General features: G+C 30.5%; 1 protein-coding gene across 1 annotated transcript in view; it reads right to left on the bottom strand.

Annotated features, from left to right (window-relative positions):
• LOC127725185 (centrosomal protein of 290 kDa-like) overlaps positions 1-16,981 on the bottom strand; it is a 68,504-nt gene extending 51,523 nt beyond the window's left edge. The window contains exons 1-17 of the mRNA XM_052232030.1: positions 16,833-16,981; positions 14,794-14,891; positions 14,143-14,284; positions 13,024-13,079; positions 12,014-12,166; positions 10,885-10,938; positions 10,307-10,459; positions 9,665-9,778; positions 9,109-9,177; positions 8,670-8,759; positions 7,594-7,834; positions 5,195-5,373; positions 4,492-4,562; positions 3,843-4,035; positions 2,412-2,485; positions 660-807; positions 37-202 (exon numbers count right to left, since the gene is read on the bottom strand). Coding sequence (XP_052087990.1) covers positions 37-202; positions 660-807; positions 2,412-2,485; positions 3,843-4,035; positions 4,492-4,562; positions 5,195-5,373; positions 7,594-7,834; positions 8,670-8,759; positions 9,109-9,177; positions 9,665-9,778; positions 10,307-10,459; positions 10,885-10,938; positions 12,014-12,166; positions 13,024-13,079; positions 14,143-14,284; positions 14,794-14,886 — 1,996 coding nt within the window. The 5' untranslated portion in view covers positions 14,887-14,891; positions 16,833-16,981. The remainder of the gene's footprint in view (positions 1-36; positions 203-659; positions 808-2,411; positions 2,486-3,842; positions 4,036-4,491; positions 4,563-5,194; positions 5,374-7,593; positions 7,835-8,669; positions 8,760-9,108; positions 9,178-9,664; positions 9,779-10,306; positions 10,460-10,884; positions 10,939-12,013; positions 12,167-13,023; positions 13,080-14,142; positions 14,285-14,793; positions 14,892-16,832) is intronic.
• Positions 16,982-24,986: the final 8,005 nt, after the last annotated feature.

Below are 24,986 nucleotides of genomic sequence, written 5' to 3'. Positions count from 1 at the left end.
TGAATATGTTTTGAGATTTTCTATACAATCACATACCCGGTGAATATGTTTTGAGATTTTCTATAACTTCTTTGAGCCCCTGTTCTAATTGTTTGTTCTCCTTCTCCAGTTGATCCGTTCGTGATTTAAATTTAGCGTTTTCTCTGTACAGATTATCTATCTCTTTAAAGTTCTCCCTCTGTACTTCATGATAATCATTAATCTGTAAAAAAATTAAATTAAGTAATAATCAATATGACCATCAAAATCATTCAGAATCAAGCTTTCACTTAACTTTAAATTAGCTGCATTAAATAAAGTTGAGACCTAAGGTGAAGGCAGATAATTTGACTTTGTTATTTGCAATTTTAAGTTACGATTATTCTATATAGTTAAATGTTTATGGAGCAGAACTGGTGACATATCTTTTTTCCATGTCTTTATACTGGTTAATTTGATTACTATGGTTTCTGGTTAGATGTAGTTGTAGATGATGCTCTTTCAGTATAGCATTGTTCCCATTTCATGGAATCCACTTTCAATTTGCCTTTGGTTTGAAATCCTACCTTTTTTTTTATGACACCTAATTCAATATGTATTATTTCCAGATATAGAGTTTAAATCCAAAAACAAACAGCTTTATTTTTTCCTAAATAATTGTTTCTGGTATTACAACATACCTTAATTTGTGACTCCTCTTTTTCGACCTCCTTCCTTATAGATGTTGCTATAGATGGCCCTGTTTTTTGCATTCGTTGAGTTTTCAGTTCTTCCTGGAAGTCCATCACAGCAATCATATCTTCTGCTGGCAAACCAAGGGCTACAGCTCTGTTTAGAAATGAATATTTTATTATAAGAAAATGTGAAGTTGTAACACTGTTTGAACTATTGTTTGACAAGAAAATTTCATTCCCTATCATCTTAGTAGTGTGCTACAAAAATCCCCTATATCTAGTTTTGATATTTTCTTTTGAAAAATACTTTAAAGGTACTTAAACATAAGCAGTTTGATGTTTGTAGGCAATGTAAGCAAGACAATGGTGAAAATAATATTATAAAAAAAACGTTTCCTTCTTTTCAGTTTTTGCCCCCAGTTTCTGATGACAGATTCTTTGTAAATTTCCAGTCCATAAAAATAATGTGATTTTTTTAAAATCTAGATTCTGTCATTTAATATTTTGCATACTAAATTCAGTTTTATTGTGGATATCATAGTAACAGTTGGAGAAGAAATTGTCTTGATTTTGTGTTTTCATCATTTCAATTCAAGGTGGATATTAAAAGTATGTATTTTGTAAAGAAAAAACATTGTTGCTAGCTTCCACAAACATGACAAGGGAAAATCTAAGAAAATTAGTTTCTCTCCAAAAAAAAGTATAATGAATCTTTTGAAATATCCTAAATTACAAATATGTTGAATGAAAATATTTCTCTCTATATAAGTTAGATACCAAAATAAATGAAATGTGACACAATATTGACTCCTGTGTGATTTTTTAAAAAATTAATGATGATATAATAATATACAAGTATTGTTTTCTATGTACTGATAGAATCATTCATTCTTTTTCTAAAATTAACTCTGTCAGAAAGAAATAAAACAGTAACAACAAATTAAAATATAATATAACAAACACTGACTCAGGAATAGACCACAAATTAAATTTATAATGATTCAATATATTTCATTGATAACATAGTCAAAATCTTATACTGATCAGAAAGGTTAAAAAGGTTAATATAGGTTAACATAGTTTATGTAAATAATCAATGTACCAACATCAATTATGATAACTGCAAACATTTGTAGTGTTGTCAGGTGATTTTATTTTTTTGTTGACAGATTATTAAGCTTATCACAATGAAGGGCAAAATTTATCTAAAAAAGAAAAAAAATGTCACAGTTTCTGTTTCAGATGATTTGTAAAAAATATATCAGTGGTCATTTTGGCTGAGTCAGTATATAATAAAGTCATAACATCATAACAATAAACAAAATTAAACAAGATATTCACCCTGTTAAAGACTCGCTAAAGAGAAGTATGACATGAAATGTACAAAATAACACAGGTTTTTTTAAAGCCTAAAACAAAATAAAAAGAGTTGTAAGACTAGAAAAACTAACATTTATAAAAATCCCCTTATATTAATCTACATGTCAGCTCAAGAGATTTTTATTCCAACCTTTTTATGATGGCAATTGACAGAACTTCTGAATGATCCCATGTTCCCATCAAATAGAGTAGACATTGCATTTCTTTACTTTAGCAAAAGACTTGCATGTACCATACCTCAGAAATATGAGATGTTTTTTTGTTATATTTCAAAAAAACAAATATGAGTGGACAGTAGTGAACTATCAATGATGCAAAAGTAGTATTAGACTAAGCTGTAGTATAACTTGTAAACCATATCAGAGATTAGTTCTATACCTTTGTCCTATCGTCTGTGCCATCTTCCTCATTTTCTTCTTCAAATCAATTCTTTCATCTTCAAGTTTTTCTATCTGAAAACAAAATAAATGTGTGTCTCAAATAATTACATCAATGTTAGTAACAAGAGTGCACACGCTGAAATGTCTCGCCTTCTTTACTAATCATTGATATTATGTTGATAGTCCTAAATATAAAGCTTTATTACAACTGTCACATAAACTTAACATTAACCAAGAAAACTAAACATTGACCAATGAACCATGAAAATGAGGTCACGGTCAGATGAACCATGCCAGGCAGGCATGTACAGCTAACAATTCTTCCATACAACAAATAAAGTTGACCTATTGCTTATAGTTTAAGAAAAATAGACCAAAACACAAAAACTTAACACTGAGCAATGAACTGTGAAAATGAGGTCAAGGTCAAATAAAACCTGAGCGACTGACATATAGATCATAAAATATTTCCATACACCAAATATAGTTGACCTATTGCATATTGTATTAGAAAAGAAGACCAAAATTCAAAATCTTAACTTTTACACCAAATATAGTAGACCTATTGCATACAGTATAAGAAAAACAGACCAAAACACAAAAACTTAACTATAACCACTGAACCATGAAAATGAGGTCAAGGTCAGATGACACCTGCCAGTTGGACATGTACACCTTACAGTCCTTCCATACACCGAATATACTTGACCTATTGCTTATAGTATCTGAGATATGGACTTGACCACCAAAACTTAACCTTGTTCACTGATCCATGAAATGAGGTCGAGGTCAAGTGAAAACTGTCTGACGGGCATGAGGACCTTGCAAGGTACGCACATACCAAATATAGTTATCCTATTACTTATAATAAGAGAGAATTTAACATTACAAAAAATCTTAACTTTTTTTCCAAGTAGTCACTGAACCATGAAAATGAGGTCAAGGACATTGGACGTGTGACTGACGGAAACTTCGTAACATGAGGCATCCATATACAAAGTATGAAGCATCCAGGTCTTCCACCTTCTAAAATATAAAGCTTTTAAGAAGTTAGCTAACGCTGCCGCCGGATCACTATCCCTATGTCGAGCTTTCTGCGACAAAAGTCGCAGGCTCAACAAAAAGGGGGACTGTCTTCTGACATCATTCACTCTACATTTATCTCTGGGGTACTTTTAGCAGTTTATTTTTGATGTACAATTACATCATATGTCATTGAATTATGAAAATTGGCATTAGCCAGTGTATATCATCTATCTTTCTTGTCTGTCTGTGTAATAAAATTATCTGCTATCTCCTGATATCAAACAGGTATTATAGGATCCTACAGACCTCTCTTCTATAAAATTAAGTTTAATGTTTTAGACGTGTTTATAACCTGACTTGAAATCATTTGTAAGACCATTATGTTCTCTTCAAGCCAACTTACCTCTCTTTGTAGTATAAAGTTTAATGCTTTTTCTTCTTCTTTCCTTTTTGACTTATTAGCTTTGAACTCTGTTAGATCGATTGGTTCCCTGGGATCTAACCCCAGTCTATATCTAAGATCCTCATTCTCCTCTTCTAAATCATTAAACTTCATTTCTATCTTATTGATAACTTGTGTTAGTTCTTCTATTTGCCTGGGAAAAAAATTTAATCATTTTATAAACAAACTTATAAGGAATAACAGGTGCTTGCAAGGTAGAAACAAAATTTATCTATTAATTCTAGCAACCAATGTTCATGTTAAATCCAATCCATGAAACATATTCCGTACTAAAGGGAATCATTTTCAAACTGTTGTAAATTTGTAAATCCATTTATCATACTAAATGTAGTTATATGATTCTTTTGGTCATGTTTAAATAGCATCATAGCCAAAGTCAACGGCAGAATTTTATTTAGAAAGACTTATACAAGTATATGAAATTCATTTTAAAACGTGTTACACTTCAATTACAACATCCCATAAATAAAGAAAACATGTGATTCTTGTTTAGAGTGAAAGGAAAGCATTATGTGTAATTATTTGTTAACTATTCTTTTGAGCATTATAGAGTAAATTAGAAGTTAATTTCTATAAAACATAGTGTTACCTGTCTCTGATCCTAACTTGATGTTTACAATCTTTAATTTCCTGTACAGCCTCAGCAAGTCCATACTCTCCCTTCAAACAATTAGATACATGTATTTCTTGTTTAATATATTCATTGGTAAAATTAAAGTGAACAGACTTCTATTTCCTGGACTTTTGATTTTTTTTATTTAAGTCAAATTACAAATCATATCATTACATGTTAGCATTTGTCTAAATGTATTTTTCTGCATGTATATTTTTTTTCATTCTGTCTTATATATTTTTTTTAAACAAAACAAATTTGAAAAAGAAATTGACTATTTTTATTAGATTAATATACATTTGTCTAGATGTCTAGCTTTATGTGGCATTTCAAGTCTCATGTTATTCATATTTGTTACATTTCAGGGTAAAATTAAGCTGTGGCCCGGACTAGGACTGAGTCAATTGAATTTTCACAAAAGTGAGGAGGAATTCAGAAGCACTAGCCAAGTAAACAAATGTTATCTATGATGCATGTCTTACTATCTATGATATACAACCAGTCTGTTTCTGAATGATACAATCCAAACTAAGAGACTGAACTTTGTTTCATTTCTCATTTTTGTTTTTCCTTTACTAGCTTTGTAACTGTTATTTTAGGTTCTGACTGTCTCTCTGTTTGATTTTTGTTCACTGTACTTTAGAAACTTGATTTACCCTAAATCCTAGCTGTAACTTACAGATTCATATTTGGACATGCGTTCAAGGGCATCTATTAATTCCTTATCCTTGTCTCTAGCATCATCTTCAGCCTTGGTCAGATCTGTATCATGATCTTTCAGTTTCTGTTTCAGAAATTTTATCTCGTTAGTCAGTTCACGAATCCTTTTTTGTTGTTGATCCCCAGGGCCTGTACCAGCTGTTAAATATACATTTAAGTTACATTTTTTCATAGATCAATGTGACTTGCATATTTCGTTGTCATCTATTTTCATCATACCAATACTTCTGCATATATTGTCAATTCAGAAATTTTTGTGATGTTTTCATTATTGCATAAATGTGATAGGATAGACTTAAAAAAAAAAAAAAAACTCCCATCTCAAAATTTAATAGTATTATTTGTCTGCAGTATGTTCTGAAATCTAAATACTATGGATTCATTTATTTTCGTGGGTACCAATTTTCGTGGCTTGAGGAAAAATTACATTTTCGTGGATATTTGATTTCGTGGTTTTGGCAAAGACTGCATACATTCCTATAGAAGATTTGTAATTCGTTGAACATTTGAATTCATGGTTCTTGGGTAACCACGAAATCCACGAAAATTGGTATCCAACGAATAATAATGAATCCACAGTAATTAATCTCGCATTTTATTGTGAATAAAAGTAGGTTTGTAGTAGCACAGAAATTAAATCATTAAGATAACATCAATTTTGTTTACAAGTATTTTGATTTACAAAGCACAAATGAGATATCTTAGGGCTATTCCATTAAAATGTATGTGGGATGGTAGGAAGGGAAGTTTAATTATTGAATGTGGGTCATGTGTCTTTTTTCAGTATGCGTCTATTACCATTATGCAAAATTATCTAAAAAATTCGTAAGGGTTCCGCGGAACCCAGTGTCTCGCCTACTTTTTCTGTTAATCGCAGGCTCTACAAAAATGAGGAAGTAAATCAATAAAAATATTCCACTTGATACTATCTTTTGATTGTAAGAAGCTTCAGTCCAAGTTTGGTAAAAATCAAGTATAGTTTATGAATCTAATAAATGTTTAAAAACTTTAACTGCAGACTGAATGTAATTTTATCTGGAAGAAAACAAAATTTCCTTCTAGATACTAGCATTTGATCATAAACAAGCTTCTGTCCAAGTTTGATACAAATCCAAATTAGTATAAGAAAGTTATTAAAATTTTAAAAACTTTAACCACAGAGTGAATGTGTTGTTTCCTGGCAGAAAATCTAAGTCCATTTAAAAGTAAAATACGGAAAAAATAGATTTATTTTTTTACAAAATTTCCTTCTAGATACTAGCTTTTGATCATAAGCAAGCTTCTGTCCAAGTTTGGTACAAATCCAAAATAGTATAAGAAAGTTATTAAAATTTTAAAAACTTTAACCACAGAGTGAATGTGTTGTTTCCTGGCAGAAAATCTAAGTCCATTTAAAAGTAAAATAAGGAAAAAATGGATTTATTTTTTTACAAAATTTACTTCTGAATAATATCTTATGATCATAAACAAGCTTCTGTCCAAGTTTGGTACAAACCCAGGATAGTTTAAGAAAGTTATTAAAATTTGAAAAACTTTAACCACAGAGTGAATGTAATATTTCCCAGCAGAAAAACTAAGTCCATTTATAAGTAAAATACGGAAAAAATGGAATTTTATTTTTACAATATTTACTTCTGGATACCATCTTATGATCATAAACAAGCTTCTGTCCAAGTTTGGTAGAAATCCAGGATAGTTTAAGAAAGTTATTAAAATTTCAAAAACTTTAACCACAGAGTGAATATTTGTGGACGCTGCCGACGACAACGACGACGACGCCGACGGAATGTAGGATCGCTATGTCTCGCTTTTTCGACTAAAGTCGAAGGCTCGACAAAAATGGTTCTTGGTTGTAAGTATATTTTGAAAGTCCCTTCCTACCCTCTCACATATATGTTAATGGAATAGCCCTTAGGCACAATATTCCTTTTATTTTTTTATGTTTATCTTGGACAAGATACGTTAGGATGCTATCTCACTGGTGTTCACACTTTTTTATTCTTATACATCTTTCATTTATTAAAGTGTGTCTAACTGCTAATGATTACTACAATCCAACAATTTTTGGGGCTAAAAATTGTAATAAAAATAGGTTGTTTGTCTTTTTAAGCTGCACATAAACTTTCATAAGCAAAACCCACCTCATCTTTAAATTTTTTCAGTGTTTAATTGTCTAAGTTAGCAAATAGGGTTTTTCAGCTCATTTAATTTTTTCCCAGTTTGTAACAATTTTAAAATTGCCCTTTTTGTATTTGGTGTTGTAACTTTGATAAGAAACATTTTCTCTAAAATTTGAAATGAGACTTCCATCAAAAACTCTTCTAAATTTATCAGTTAAATTATTTATTGAAAACCTACTTCTCTGTAGCTCTCCTTTCATGTCTTCCATCAATGCTGCATTAGCCTCCATCTCATCAACATAAACTTTGATCTGATCCGTCAGTTCTTCAATCTGTTTATCTTTATCTTTGATTACTTTAGACAGAGCCGCTACAGAAGCTTTGTCCGTATCCATGGTAGCTGCGATTAGGTTTTCATTCAAGGCAAAGTTTTTTCCTTGTAGTTCTATAATCACGGCATCTTTTTGAGTTAGGATATCCTGTAATAAGTTAGGGCTATTCCATTAAAATGTATGTGGGAGTGTAGGAAGGGAAGTTTAATTATTGAATGTTGGTCGTGGGTCTTTTTTCAGTATGTGTCTATTTCCATTATGCAAAATTATCTAAAAAATGATTCTTGGTTGTAGGGAAAATTAGAAAGTCCCTTCCTACCCTCCCACATACATTTCAATGGAAAAGCCCTTATTTTTAAATTTTTGTTTAGTCGCTTAACAAAAATATCTATGGTATGTTTTCACAAGTTTGAAAAATTTATCTATTTACATATGAAATGATACATTACTAACATGCTCATAGACATACGATTTTACTTCAAGGTTTTTTAGGTTGAATACATCAATCTTTACCTTCTATGATAATTTTGAAACGGTTAAAGCATTTTTTTACCCATGATATTAGAAATACCATTAACTTATCATTTACTATTTCTGAAATATACAAAATATCTGATGCAAATGTGTTTCAGCTATCTTTGTTGATAAAAGTTAGTTTAGTTGATTTGACTTTAACTTTCAAAAATATTTTTTTAACTATCTCATAGTACACAAAAAGTTTAAACTAAAATAATTGAGGCTGTTCAGTTAAAACATGCATGTTACCCAGGGAAGGCACTTTACAAGATGGGGTTACCAATTTTTTGAGGCAATATAAAATTTCTCTTTCACTTTCTCTGTAGAAAAGCCTCCATCCATTGTGGATAATATGAAGTCAATTCCCTCGGTCTCAGATATATTTTTATGGAAGAGCCTAACTAAATTTTATATCAAAAAGTTGGACTGCACTATTATATTTCTTTTTATTAAATTTAAATCTTACCCTCCATTCTTCAATCTTTTCATTGACAGCCACCATGATAGCATCGTCAGCATCTGTCTTGGACTGTACTTGTTCATTCAGATCAGCAACCTACAAGTACCAGTCAAAATAAAGAAACTGTTTGTTGTTCATGTTAAACAACAAAATTCAAGAGAAACAAGTTTTACAAATAAATGAATTTGATTTTGTTTTAAACTTTAAAATAAATTTTGATTTTACTTTCATTGCATTTAGAATAGTGTATTTGGTTAACTATTTAGTCCACTACATTTTTTTGTTCAGCCTCAGGTCTTTTGCTAAGAGAATTCATTATTTGAACTGAAGTTGAAATAGACTAAGGCATCATTAAATAATTCTTTGAACGTTTGTATCTATACATTATACACTTTGAATAAAATCCCCTTATAACCTTTGTATCTATACATTATACATTTCTTACCTGAGCATTGAGGACATCATTTTCTTCTCGTAGTTTGTCTGTAACTGCATCACTCTGCTCCAATACTTTCTACAATTATAATACACTCTGAATATATAGTAAAACAAAAGGAAACACTTATATCATTGAGATGACTATTCAGAAAAGTTTACAACAAGATCTGGTACAAGTTTTCATAAAAAATTGTTTCTTTGCATTTTTTTTGCCAAAGAGACAAATATTTTTCAAATATTAACAAGCTAATCTTAAACATTATTTTATGAGTTTAATTGCTTGTGTTGAGATCTTTCTGGCATAAGAACTGTGAAAAATAGTAATAAACTGTAAACCAACTTATTTTTGCAGATACTTTATTTTCGCGTTTAGTCCTTTCTAGTCCACATTGAGATTTTCTAATTTACTTGATGTAGTTTAATAAGGAAAGATCCAAGTTTTACATATTCACGACGATTTGTATTCGCGTTATTTTTCTACTCACAAAAGTCGCGAAAAAATAAATCGCTTTCAAAAATAAGTTTGTTTACAGTATTCATGAAATATGACTGATGTATTATACCTTTAGTTTGAGGTAATCTTCTGTGGTCTTGTCCATCTGGTTCACGGCATCGTCCAGATTTCTCTGTAAGTCGGCAATCTGTCTCTCAAAAGCTTCATTGGCATCTGTCAAGTTCTGAAGAAAAAAGATACAAGTTGAGATTCTCAGGTAATGTTCTTTACAAAAATGTAGTTTCACATTTTTAGTACTGTTAATTCAGAAATTATTGCGATGTTTTTATTAATGCAAATAATGTGACTGGATTATTATCACAATGATAAGAAATGACATTTGGATATTTGTATGCAGATTTTCTTGAAATTGCAATATTTTATCTCACATTGTTTGTCCATTCTTCAAATATTGCAATAATAAATGCATACAAAATTTACAGTATTACCTTTTAAAATCATAAAACCAAGGGGGTAAATATTGCTGATAAAACATAACTTTAAATTTTGTTACCATGATTTAATTGTGGATAATAATCCTATTTTCTGTGTTGAGGATCAAAGATTTTGCTTCTTCTACCAAAACTTCAGCTTAGAACTATATTTGTTTAGTATTGGCTGTTATGTATCCAAATGGACATTCAAGATTTTTGTTCATAGGGGTAATGGTACGTAAACTTTCCCCTTAAAGTTCTCAATGCAGATAACTTACCTGAAGTTCTTCCATAGCCTCAGCCAGCTCATGATTTCTCTTTGCTAGTTTCTCCCTGAAGTCAGCCTCGTCACCTCTTCTTGTTGCCATCCCAGAAGCCTGGGACTGTAGCTGCATCTTATAATCTGTTATATCTTGTCTCATTTGATCATTCTACAGGGAAACGAAGAGACAAAATGTGAATGCAGTCTGTCTTGTGTTGACACATTTTGTCATTATAAAAAGGAAAATTATTTAACAATGGTATATAATGATGAGATTACAATATAAAAAGAAATTCACCCAATTTAATTAAATAGAGAGAAATTAATCCATTTGAATCAATTAAAACCTTTTTCAAAATTGTTTGCAGCATTAAAAATGACAAATTATCTCCCTTATTATGATCAATTTGATACTTTTTTCTATTACAAAAGCTTTTATAAATGTAAATCAGAATACAAACCTATTTAATGTTAAACAATGCACAACATTTTTCTTTTGCTTTATTTTGAACTTCTATACTAATACATGAACAGCACAAGCACATGTAAATTAAAAAGTCTGCAAATATCAAACTATATTTTTGTGTAACTTACATCTTGTCTCAGATCTTTCATATCTTTTTCTAGCTCACTTATTCTTTCACTGTACTGAAATGGGAAAGTATAAAAAATAATCAAAATGTTAAAACTAGACACCCTATTTTTATCATCAGAATATCAAATTCAAACATACAGACATACTAGCGAGTGTTCTTTGAGATTTATTTTTCAATTTGGCTGTTTTAGTTAATTTCTGTGTGTGCCTTTTAAAGACATTCAATTCACTTTGATATCAGATTTTTATGTTGTGTGCGATTTTTTTCTCTCTCGCCAAACTCTTTTAATTAACCTACCAGAAGAAGAACAGGTGTACATTCTACTGTATAGTAGAATGGACTAAAATCAAAACATTATTCATTTTTCTCTAATTTTTTCACTATTTTCTCATTTCCCAACCGATTGAGAAAAAATTGTTCTCCTCACTAGTGAAATGACTGTTCTCAACATATGATTGGTTGAAATTAATTATGACGTCAAGTTTTCTTGGTTTCTTTTGAATTTCATGAACGTCATGACAAAAGGCGACCATGCCTGATGACGTCACATATAAAGAACACAACTTTCTGCAGATCTTTGAAAAGGAAGGATAAAAATCATTAGAGAAACAGATTCCAACCACTATAACTCGTGTATTACGATATTTCTCCACTCTCAACAGTTAAATATTAATCATTTGAAAAGCTCGGCAAGCCTCGCGCTTTGAATATCAAAATTTAACTGTCGCGAGTGGAGAAACATCGTAACACACTTGTTGCGGTGGTGGAATCTATATGTACTATAGCATAATTCTATGACAATGTTTTATTCATTTGTACAATAGTATAATTCTATGACAATGTATTATTCATTTGAACAATAGTATAATTCTATGACAATGTATTGTTAAAACATATTACATTATTTGTTTATGCTGCTGTCAATTATGAATATTTTTTTTAGCAACGTCACTTTATTTTCCTGATTACCAACAATATGCATTTCAAAACTAGTAAATTAAAATAAAGTCAACATTTTACACTCAAACTGGAACAATAAACTACCAATTATATTGCTTACTGATTTTTTTACACACACACTAATTTCAATTTTTAGTAAAGAAAAGACAACTCTATTGACTTTGTACCTTTTCTGCAGCTATTTTCTCACTGGCCAAATCTTTACGAAGATCTTTAATTTCCGACTGAAAATCGTCAATCTGTTTTTCGAGTTCACTAACATTTTCCCGTAAAACCCTTGCTGTACCTCCTGCAGCTCCTCCTGTTTCTGGACCATATTTCTATAGAAATAACAAAAAGGATTTCATAAGAATGGAAATATAACTAAATAACATAATAAAAAACAGAAGAAGTTTTGTATGTTCAATTAGATTTGGATCAACAATGTATTTAGTATCATTGAAAGTCTGCCTGAAAATATTCAATCTTTTGCTTGTTAGTTGAAACTTGAAACTAATTTTGAAGTGAAGTAGTTTTATCCCAGTAGTCTTATGTATTTAGAATAATATAGTACAAATGATTTTGATAGCCAAAAAAAAAATATTTTAATTTTTTTCAAACTTACTATAATCTATGTTTTACTTTTGTATTGCATGTATGGATGTATGTTTTATAATTATCAAAGTGGTACATATCTTAATAGAGGTTTGTTGTGTTTTAAGGTAAACATGTGTATTGTATATAGATAGGTCTGTTTGATTGGATATCTAAAAGAATACAAATAAAATTTCATACATGGGTAGTTTGCTAGAAGTTAAAGTCACTCAAGTCATTGCTGTCAAGTGTGCTACAGTTTTTTTTCAAATAAACTATTATTAAATTTATTTATTTACAGGTTGATTGTCCAAGATGGGTTACAAATATTGAAATGCTATTCCAAGACAGAGAAATTTTTAACCGAAATAAAATGAAGTATGTGTGTTTATTATCTGAATAAAAAACTGCAATTGACTTTTGCAAGTGACTACACCCATGTGAGAGTTTTGTATCATATTGATAAATGGTTTATGTTTGTTTGAGTTTACAAATTAAAACATAACTAAGCCTATCATATGTTTATGCTGGTTTAAAATACAGACAGAAAGGCAGTGATGAAAGTTTTGTTTGCAATCTGTAACCACAGTAACCAGAAATTTACCCCAAGTTCTGCAACTTTTTTCTCCAGTTCTTTTATTTTACTTTGAGCTTGTTTATCTATTAAAAATAATAATAGCAATAATTATGATGGATGATTTAAATAACAAATAAACAACATTGTAATTTATAAAATAGAATATATATTTTATAACTAATCAATATGATATTAACAGCTGTCTCATTTCCAAATTTGGATAGAGCAAGCTAAATCAAGTGATCATTACCATATGACTACATACTAGAGAGCTTATCAGAACTCACATAAAGAAAATACTTTCATATAAAAGTTACTTTATGTACTTATTTTCCATAATGTTTAGTATTTACACCTATGCATAGGAACTATATTGTTTTAAATAATGTACTACTTTCCAGTATGTTCTTTTTCACCGGGCTTGAGTTGGTGGTGTTAAATCTTACCAAGTCTACTAAAATTATCTGCCCTATACATACATTTTTCCTGTCAATTTATCTAACATATATCTCGATGTGCCCTGTGGTTTGTCTAAATGTTTGTATTGTTTTTGCATGATTTAGTGTGATTGTAGGGCTAATTTATGACAGTAGATGTTTGATTTCTTTGCTAGATTTCTTTTATTGATTACTCCATGGGCATGGTTTTGTTCTTCTATTCACAGTTGTGGCGTGATCATCAGTTTGCAAAGATTTCTGCTCAAACTGGTAGTAGGAGCCATCTTTTAACTTGCAGCGAAGAGAGAGTTTTTGCTCTGTGTTGAAGGCCTCATTGTGACTTTGAGATGAAGAACAGCAATAAAAGCGCTGTAATTGCTTTTTGTGTTTTTTTGCTTTACAAGTACTGATTTTGTATCATGGATGGATACCTCATATCCTTTTTTTCGTGTACAAAAAGTTATATTAACTGACTAATTAAGCAATGTTCAGTTTTATTTTCTTATTCAAAAAAGCTATATCTTAAACACTTTGAAAATTAATTTAAGCTTGAAACTAGTTAAAAACATGGAAGCAAAAATCGAAGTTCCTGATTTTAACGTCAATCTGATCCAATTCAGAACCAGAAATCATTTACCTTTAACGTTTTCCACTTTAGAAACATAAAGTTTTGTGTGTGCCTTAGTTTAGGAAAAACGTGAGATTTTACCTTTAGTTGCTGCCTCTTTGGCCTCTTCCTCCATTGTTTTCAGGACTTCTTCACCAACCTCATGCTTAGATTTCATAACAACTTTAGCTACATCAAATAGTTTCTGTAGTTTACCAGTCTCCACAACATCATCAACTTTAAACTAGATAAATATTCATATGTTTACAACAAGATAAATGAAGTTTTAATAATAAATACATGTTAATACAACATGTACAAGCTAAGATGAACCATGATATGTTTCACTTAAGTTCAATTTTTTAGATATAAATAAAATATGTTTTCAAGCTCTTTTAATTTCATATGTTTTTTAAAATCCATAAACCGTATTGTAGGAATACAAAATTCATACATCTGAATCTTTCATCAATGGTTCTTATACTCTAAATTAGAAATGATCAAGGAAAAGTAACTTTGTTAGCCCCTATAAATGCTTCAATTAAAATCATATCAGAAAACAATTAACTACTAAATTTTCATAAATCAGGCATGAATCAATGAACATTTCAGTCATACAGTATTGCAGAAAAAAATACCTGCTTTATGTTGTCTAAAAGAACACTAATATTAAATGGAAAGAAAAAAGCTAACTATAATACACTGGTAGATTAAATACAACTAAGGATATAAATTGCTATTTTTCTAACTTACGCCAATCATCGACTCATAGAATTCTTCTATCTGATCATCTGATAGACTGGCCACTTTGGCCGACATAACCTTATCCCATTCCAGTGGTGGCATGATGGCTAAAATATAAAAACATACATCGTTTTTAAAATGTTTCTTGGGTACATATAGCTTGACATAAATCAACCCCATTCCAGTGGAGACACCTCTAATACATAACAAAAATCATTATCATGATTGTAATGATTAAATTAGCAGCTAAATAATTCATATACACACTGACTGTTATTCAAGGCTATTTTGTGTCTTTCAAATTTTCTGTTCATTGTAAAACATCATAAAGGAGCATATGAATTCACCAAAATTTGTATTTAAGAATTGAATTATTCTGTTTGGAATTTTAATGTAAAAGCATTGCTCGAAACATTTTTGTATGAAGCACTTAAAATGTGTGCACTATCAATCTTTTACAACCCCATAAAATTACAGAAAGTTCATATAGAATTCAATTCTTATAATTATATTTATATGCTACAACTATCCTGAACATTGTAGTAAAGTTGTCATGGGAAGCATGTGCAGAATGTTTCAATCTATTTAGAAATACAAATTGAATACAAACTTTACTCTTGTTTTCATTATTAAGATTGAAACAGAATTTAAAAAAGCAATTCAGTCAAATATTTCTTTTGGTTGCAATTGTCAAAGATAAAAGTTTGTCTAACACATCCAGAATAATTCTAAAATTTAAAAAAAATATTGAGGCACAATCAATCAATTTTGATCCAGCTACATGTATCATTGACCTTTCAGGTCATGAAATTTCTTCAATACCAGTATAATGTGTTAAATATATCTCAGTGTGATAAGATACAAAACAGATATACCTTTGTACATGTACAATGTACATATAATATATTTGTTATTCATTAAATATGAAATGTGAATAATTGTTTGATTGGCTCACTTAAGTCAGCAAGGGACAAGTATATGAATTTCTTGTGCACCAAAAAAAAAAACTTCATAAACTTTATCTTAAATAAAGATTAGACCGTCGGTTTTCCTGTTCGAATGGTTTTACACTAGTCATTTTTGGGGCCCTTTATAGGTTGCTGTTCGGTGTGAGCCAAGGCTCTGTGTTGAAGGCCGTACTTTGACCTATTATGGTTTACTTTTACAAATTGTGACTTGGATGGAGAGTTGTCTCATTGGCACTCATACCACATCTTCTTATATCTATTTGGAGAAATATTGAAAATTGTTACGTTACTCAGTTAAAGCCAAACAAATTTTGATGAGTAACTTCTCTGAAAGCCTCATATTTTAAAATAAGTTTAATCCTAAGAAAAAGGGTGATTTCAGAGTGATCAATCAAGACATCTATTCAGTCATTAACCATGTTAAAAGATGCTAGTGTTCATTTAAAAAAATGCACTTTTTTAATCAAATCTAAAATTTTAAAAAAGTTTTATTTATTGTCGATACATTGCAAACAAAGTAACACAAGCTCTAGTAAGCTTTTAAAATCGACATTTTATTTGCTCCTGATGGATGCATTAAAAACAGAAGAGTAAATTTGAGTCAAATGATTTCCAGCAAATTTGTATATGGTTATGCAAAAAAAAGATCATTCAATTTCCAGCAAATTTGTATTTCTGATCAATTGCCATATTACAATGTATTATGACAAGTAAAACAAACATTTAGAATAATCGGTTAAAAAGCAATAACCTCTGGTACCTCATTAGGTAGCTAACGTCTTATTTTAATTTTTGCTGCTGTACAAATTTATATCCTTCACAGGTCCTTTGGGTGATAAGTCCCAATCTGTTACATCCCCAAGTGGAAATTTACCTGTTTTTTTTAACTGTAAGGGTCTCTATACTATTATAAAATTATTGAGCCTACTGTTTGTATATTTTATTTTATTCTAAATGAACTGAAAAATGTATTCGACATTTAAAAACAATGTAAAGTACATCACATCATCAAAATAAACAAGTTTGATCTTGCTGCTGTTACAAAAACAATTTACACATCATTTTGTGTGATGCAAATACCTTTCGTTTAGTGTTCGGTTTAAGATAACTTTTAAAAGGATTAAAATGCGTCCACTATTATGGAATCAGCTACACTTAACATTCGCTAGGCAACTTTTAACTATATCATTTTGAAGTTTGAAGAATGTCCGCCATTTTAGATGTAAACATAGTTAGTGTCGAGTAAATTGGTAAGGCTGTAGTATTAATCGCGAGTATATGGCTAAAAAACAAAACGAATTTACAAAGTCGTCTAATTATATTTTTTATTCATATTCTTACTATTGCCACAAATAGTAAAATTGATAACAATAGCTATCCAAAAGTATTTTTTATCTTTCATAAAGTACTAAAAGCTTATAGATTAAGTTAATTCCATTTAAAGCTATTTAATTCGTTTTGAAAAAAATGTTTGATTTGAGTGAGTAATGGCACGAGTTTTAAAAATTGTATAAAACAAAAAAAGTTGAGCTATACCGTCTAACAGTTGCAAACTTTAATTGTCACAACAAAGTGTAGAACATATAGTTCGTACGTATATGATTAATTTATTGTATGAAGAAGAATAGGTGGAGAAAATTGTACCACCACTTGGCAATGAATTCTAGTCACTTCGGCACCTGGTAGTGGTAAAATCGGCACCCGTTATAGTCAATTCGGCACTTAGTCAAATAGGGACCTGGTTAATTCGGCACCCGAGGTAGTTACATTTGTATTTCGGCACCCACAATTAAGATTGTGTTTTGCAAGTAAACTATTGAAGTCTCCGTTTTTCATGATTTATTTAATATTTTCACTCGAGGTGTCAACGTATATTTGTTGCCATGTTGGGCACAACAGAAGTTCCAATGGAAACTTTGTTATAAACAATGGGGCCATAATACAATACATGTATATCTGTTCCTATTGGAACTTGTATCATAAAGGAACCTCTATTTCATGACAACTGCACATTCCTAGTAAACATGGGCTTCAAGATTGGTTCCAACGTTATTCATTTTTAATATACAAGTAGACAGGAAATGCAGAAAAAAAAACAATTTAAATTACAATGATTATATTAGTTTTTATCCTGATCCTCATTTGTGGATTAAACAACAGCTTGTGTAATAGCTTCTTTGTTTACTTATTTTTTATTATAAAAATTGTTAAAACAACACATGTGTTACTGTTTGAAATAGATAAAAGTTCATAAGTTTTCAAAGTGATAACCAATTTAAACATTATAAATAGAATAATGGAGAAAACTTGAAACAGAAAGCTAACTGATTATTGTTAATTGTGTATTCTTCCAGCTTAATAATGTGCTGAGTTGTTAACAATGTACGAAACAAACCTCTGAAATTGTAAGTTTTGCCAAAAAATATATATAAAAAAAAAAAAAAACTATTCTCAAATAGAAATAAAAGAAAATGGTAAAAATAATATTAGGTGCCAGTTAAATTATCAAATGCTGAAATGACTTCAAATAGGTGCCGATTTGACTAGATGCCAATTTGACCAGGTGCCATTTTGACTTTTTCTATAGGTGCTAAATTGACCAGGTGCCAATTTGACTTGTACCCCTCTTTATGACTGTCTAAATTATTTCTCTGAAACTTTGACCAATCACAACGGACCAGTGCTCTATTTGAGGCATAATGATAACCACAAAATAACCAATCATAGGGCTCCAATAATTTTACCTGTATAAAGTGAAATAAAGGACGAAGCCATGCCATGCAATTTCCTTTGAATTTGACCTAAAGTTGGCTTAAAACTCCAGCCAACTTAACCCACTTGCTGTGGAACGGATACATATGCCCATATGTTTAATGTATGCAGACATCTGTTCAGTACTGTATCATTCATAAAAATATTCATTTTCAGTACACCTTCTTATTTTTTTAATTTTCAATGGAAAATGCAGTTGTTAATAGATATAAGAAGATGTGGTATGAGTGCCAATGAGACAACTCTCTATCCAAGTCAAAATTTATAAAAGTAAACCATTATAGGTCACAGTACGGTCTTCAACACGGAGCCTTGGCTCACACCGAACAGTAAGCTATAAAGGGCCCCAAAAAAATTACTAGTGTAAAACCATTCAAACGGGAAAACCAACGGTCTAATCTATATAAAAAACGAGAAACACTTATGAACCACATCAACAAACGACAACTACTGAACATCAGATTCCTGACTTAGGACAGGTGCAAACAAATGCAGCGGGTTTAAACATTTTAATGGTACCAAACCTTCACCCTTTAAATTAGCACATTCAGGTACAATTCAGTATACAAATATTAGAAAAATTGAATCTTGTACCTGTGGAAGTGTTTAAACTTTAAATGAAAGTTTGTACGATTTATGAGTCTAAACATCAATTATAAACACCATTTAGATCTGTTTTGATAAGATTAGAATATATTTAGGTCTGATTTTTTTGTAATTTATATGCCTACAGTATTTGGGTAACTCATTTCAAATGATTTTTTTCCTCTGTTCTGATTGCATTGAAATCTGCAAAGTGACTTATTTCAGCAGTCAAATATTCTGTAATCAAATATTCATTAACTACTCTTACAATCAGACAAAGGTCAGCAATCTTAAGCATTGTTAAGTAACCTGATTGGTCTTCTTTACACTTAAAATGATCAACTCTCCACAAGAGACCAAATGACACAGAAATGAACCACTATAGGTCACCGTACGGCCTTCAACCATGAGTAAAACCCATACCGCATTGTCAGCTATAAATGGCCCTGAAATGACAAATGTAAAACAATTCAAACGAGAAAAATAGCGGCCTGATTTATGTACAAAATAATGAACGAAAAACAAATATGATATACAGCAACAAACAACAACCACTGAATTACAGGCTCCTGACTTGGGACAGGCACATACAGAATATATGTCTATACAATTTGCCAAGCATACTTAAACATCCCAAGTCTAGAAAAGTTGTCTTGACATGTAAGATGTATTTTTTTAGATTTTTTATGTCATTTGGATTACTGTCTCAGACTCATTTACAAACCCGATTTATTCATATTCATTAAAATGCTTTTAGGGAAATTAATGTAGAAATGCAAATTTAGATTTGTCTAACTGAATTTTAAACACTTAATTGAAAAGAGTTGTAAAGTAAATATTAATAAAAGTTAATAATCCAAACAACTATATTTTATCATTTGATATGCATATATAATATAGTTTATATCTCAACATTCTACACAATTGACTCATAGCTGCTATACTATGAAATAACTATACAAGCCCCATTGAGTCACTTATTTATATTTTACACATTTGTATTTTTGCAGGAAAATGGAATTTGAATTCCTGTTTGTACTGTTATTATTGCTGACCAATAGTTTGTATACAGAAACAAAACTGACCAAAGAACAGCCTCTTGTAATAAAGGTAAACATGTTATAACATATACTGTGATACCTAAGAGGTTCAGTTATATAAATGGTGAGTTAAAACTAGCAGTGTAAAAACAGTTAGTCCATTATCATGATTATGATAATATTTTCTAGACCAATCGCTTCAAGTATATATATTTTAAGATATTAAAAACAGTCTGAAGTGAGTAATATAATTCCAGCACCCCAAAAGTCTGTACGAGCTAGTTTTCGATATTTAGGAAATATTGAAATGATACACAGAGATCTGGGTAATCACATTTAAAGGTACTAATTTTACTGATATTAAAATCAACAGGCCAATATATTTGAATATCAAAACCTAAAAGAAATGTTGAAGAAATGCGTTGATTGAAAAGTCATAGCTAAACCCCACAAAGAAAAGTCCATAAGTATTGCTAAACCCGACAAGGAAAAGTCCATAAGTATACCTAAACACGACAAGGAACTAGTTATTGAGACTGTCAACTTATAACTTTGAGCAATATCTAGATCTGAATTCATTTATTAACATTGAATTGCATGAAGTGACAAGCAACAGAAAGAGACAGGCAGTTATGGAGAGTATTATTTTTCAGGAAAGTGGTGTAACCAATACTGGAATAGGAAGCATTGCTTTAGTAGTTTGTATGTACTTACTATCATATTTATAGGTCCCTTTAGTCGTTTGTATGTACTTACTATCATATTTATAGGTCCTATAAATTCAGAAATTGTTACAAGGTTTTAATTAATGCGAAAAATGCAACTGGGTGAGTAATAAGAAATCACATTCTGATATCTGATACATATAACTGTATGCAGATTTTTCTAAAATTGCAATAATCAATCTTGCATTGTTATCCATTCTTCATAAATGGTAATAATTTATGAATTTACAGTATACAAGGTGTAATACTACCAAATCATAGTACGTCACATCCAGTTGCATATGAAAAAGGGTCAAAAAAATTATTCCCTTGAATTTGACAGTTGTATGAAATTAATCCTACATTTCATTGCAGTAAAAAATTTCTGAGTCATAAACATATATCTTCAAAGCACCTTTATTTTTTTATTTGGGGTTTCTATAGAATATTTTGGAAACTTGAGGTTACATGGTTACTACAGCTTGTAAACAGAAAAAAGGGGTGAAAATTTGAATGGTTAACTTCTAGATATGGTTATTATCTTATATGCAATGAAATGTTATTTGAAATTTTGTCTGTAGTACTGAACAGGATAAAACTTTACTCATGCCAAGTATTTCTTTATTTGAAACAAAGATAAATTCTGCACAATTTATTGAAAAGTGCAAATTTAACAAAGACTAATAGGGGAAAATCAATGGTGGTATTACACCACAATTGTGTATCCTCCCTATCCATAAGAATAATTTCTGAATTTAGAGTATACAATTGTGTATCCTCCTATCCATAAGAATAATTTCTGAATTTACAGTATACAATTGTGTATTCTCCCTATCCATAAGAATAATTTCTGAATTTACAGTATACAATTGTGTATCCTCTCTATCAATCATAAGAATAATTTCTGAATTACAGTATACAATTGTGTATCCTCCCTATCCAGAAGAATAATTTCCGAATTACAGTATACAATTGTGTATCCTCCCTATCCAGAAGAATAATTTCTGAATTTACAGTATACAATTGTGTATCCTCTCTATCGATCATAAGAATAATTTCTGAATTACAGTATACAATTGTGTATCCTCCCTATCCATAAGAATAATTTCTGAATTTACAGTATACAATTGTGTATCCTCCCTATCCAGAAGAATAATTTCTGAATTTACAGTATACAATTGTGTATCCTCTCTATCGATCATAAGAATAATTTCTGAATTACAGTATACAATTGTGTATCCTCCCTATCCATAAGAATAATTTCTGAATTTACAGTATACAATTGTGTATCCTCCCTATCCAGAAGAAGAATTTCTGAATTTACAGTATACAATTGTGTATCCTCAGTATCCATAAGAATAATTTCTGAATTTACAGTATACAATTGTGTATCCTCCCTATCCATAAGATTAATTTCAGTGAATTCCAGCATATATTCCAACAATAGACAAATAAAATTGAGAATGGAAATGGGGAATGTGTCAAAGAGACAACAACTGACCAAAGAACAGAAAACAGCTCAAGGCCACCGATGGGTCTTCAACACAGCCAGAAAATCCCGCACCAAGAGGCGGGCTTCAGCTGGCCCCTAAACAAAAATGTGTGCTACTTCAGTGAAAATGGACATCACACTAATCGCCAAAACATATAAATGAACTAAAATTAAAAAAATATATAACAAGTGTTCATAGAATATGTTCAGAGTCTGAATATTAAAAATTGAAATAACACAAATACTGAACTCCAAGGAAAATTCAAAACGGAAAGTCCTTTATCATGTTTATAAAATGGCAAAATCAAAAGCTCAAACACATAAAATGAATGGAAAACAACTGCCATATTCCTGACTTGGTACTGTCATATTTCTGACTTGGTACTGGCATTTCCTTTTGTATTAGGTAGCATTCCACAGTTAGAAAATAAGATTAAAATTGAACCACATCTTCTATTCCTGGCTTTCTAGTACATTAAGCCAACTGTTTGTGTCATACATGTGCATATGTATGTAATCAGTATCTTCCATAGAGTTGATTTCAAAAGTTATAATGGTGAAAAAATAATTCCTTTTTTGTGTATCCATGGCAACATTCTGCATTTATTTACCATAAATATTGCAAAAAGGGAAATGAATCTTCCCCCAAAATTTGGTTTAAGCTAGAATTTCAATGATACCTTTTCTGAAACTGTTGACATTAATCTACCAAATGATCAAATAAAAAATGGGTGTCTTTTGCCTCATTTTTTCCTAAAATTTAATCACGAAGAAAAGTTGGAAAGAAACATTACAATAATTGTCGGACCGATGTCTGGTATGGATATGATAATGTAGACTGTCATACAGAAAACGGCCCATAATACATACATTACACAATCTTGATGTTCCTATAAACCCACTATGAAGGCTATATTAATCTTCAGCTATTCAAAAATGAATTTTATTGCACACTAACTCTCATATTTGAAAAATCCACAGGGGCCAAAATGCAAAACTACACACCTAACTGTGGAGTGCTACCTTAGAAATAGAAATAGAAACCATCAAAGATCTTCATTCAATGTCAAATCCTTTAATTCTCCAATGTGACAAAAACATATGTCTGGATATGACATGAGACAATGTTTTATGAGGTGTCATAAAATAGAAGTTTCTTCATAAAATACCGGTCAAGTCGAAATGGAACAAGTATTCTGGAATATTATTGCCACTCAAACAAATATTACAGTATTTGTTCCTAACGGAATAAAGGGTATAGAATAATTGTTCCAACAGGTTCAGATATCATAGCATTGTTTGTAACAAAATTACCAGGGGTTCTTCTGGAAGGCAGAACTAATATACATTGACAGTGTTCTGGAATTGGTACAGGCAAATGAATATGAGGTTGGGGCAAACTAGTTTTTGAGACCTCAACTCTCCCTTTTAATCTTTTTCAGTGGACTAACAAAGAAACACTTCACATTTTGCCATCAGTGACCCCTTTAAAGCTTACTATATGTTATAAACTTACCTCTTACCTAAGGTTAATGACAACCATTTAGAGTTTCTATCTTAATTGTTCTTTTGGTTAAATGTACTTAGTGCCATGTAATTATTCCCCAAAAATTAAGGCATAATAAGAAAAATGGAATGTTCTTTGATGAAATTAGAAAAGTAACAATTCTTATTTACATTTGAAATTTCTCATTATTTACAGTTTAAGTCTGATATTCTATAATTATTGACTCTTAGATATTTGGTGGTACATTTTTACGTCGATATTTTAGATATGGACGTGAACAACCCAAGACCATCAGCCGTTGATGTAGAAATTTTAGTAGAAAAATGTTGTATCGATGAAGGAAAGAAAGATGATGACTGTGAAGTAGGTTTTATATCTTAAAGAACAAGTACATAGGCATCAGTGGGATGTGCAAAGTAAATTACAATAAAAATTTTTGCCATCTTCTCACAATTATTTTGTTTTTTAACATGTTTAATGACTTGAAAATCATTTTTTTTATATCATTTCTGTATATCTTTATGGCTTGAAACTCCTCTTTTAAGAAATATTTTACCACCCGTACTAAACTTTCACTGTCCTAAGCCACCAGGGTTAGTTAAGATATTGTGAAACATGATGTTGAATAGTAAAGAGCTGGCTAATTGTAAGTCTCTATCAAGCTTTTGTGTGTGACAAAGAATACATAATTTATTAATTCCCCAAGTTGCCAGTATCATAGGTTATAAGAGTTGATTTTGTTAACCTTGGTGGATGAATCTCGTGGAATGGTTGGATGTCATAGGCAAAACTAAATATCACCTATTGTAATGTAATAAGTATATACTCATAAATCAAAGATGTGGTATATATGTCAATGGGACAGCCACCCAACAGCAAAAATAACCAAAAGACACCTAGAAGGCAAAATACAGTCTTCAACAACAGGTTTAAATCACTTTTTTCAATTGATTTGATTGACTTCAATGTTTTTGTGTTGTTTTTTTGTTGTTGGGTCGCTGTGTCTTTGACAATATACCCCTCATCCCCTTTGTATTAATGTTAGATATAGGGGGAACTAACTGACTAATCTGAAGAGATTCAGTGTTTATATATTTATTGTAGATAATGAAGGTTTATGGGGGTTATATAGGA

The sequence above is a fragment of the Mytilus californianus genome, unplaced genomic scaffold (assembly GCF_021869535.1).
Source record: "Mytilus californianus isolate M0D057914Y unplaced genomic scaffold, xbMytCali1.0.p SCAF_15, whole genome shotgun sequence".
Taxonomy (NCBI): Eukaryota; Metazoa; Mollusca; class Bivalvia; order Mytilida; family Mytilidae; genus Mytilus; species Mytilus californianus.
This window is presented reverse-complemented; position numbering and strand designations above follow the sequence as displayed.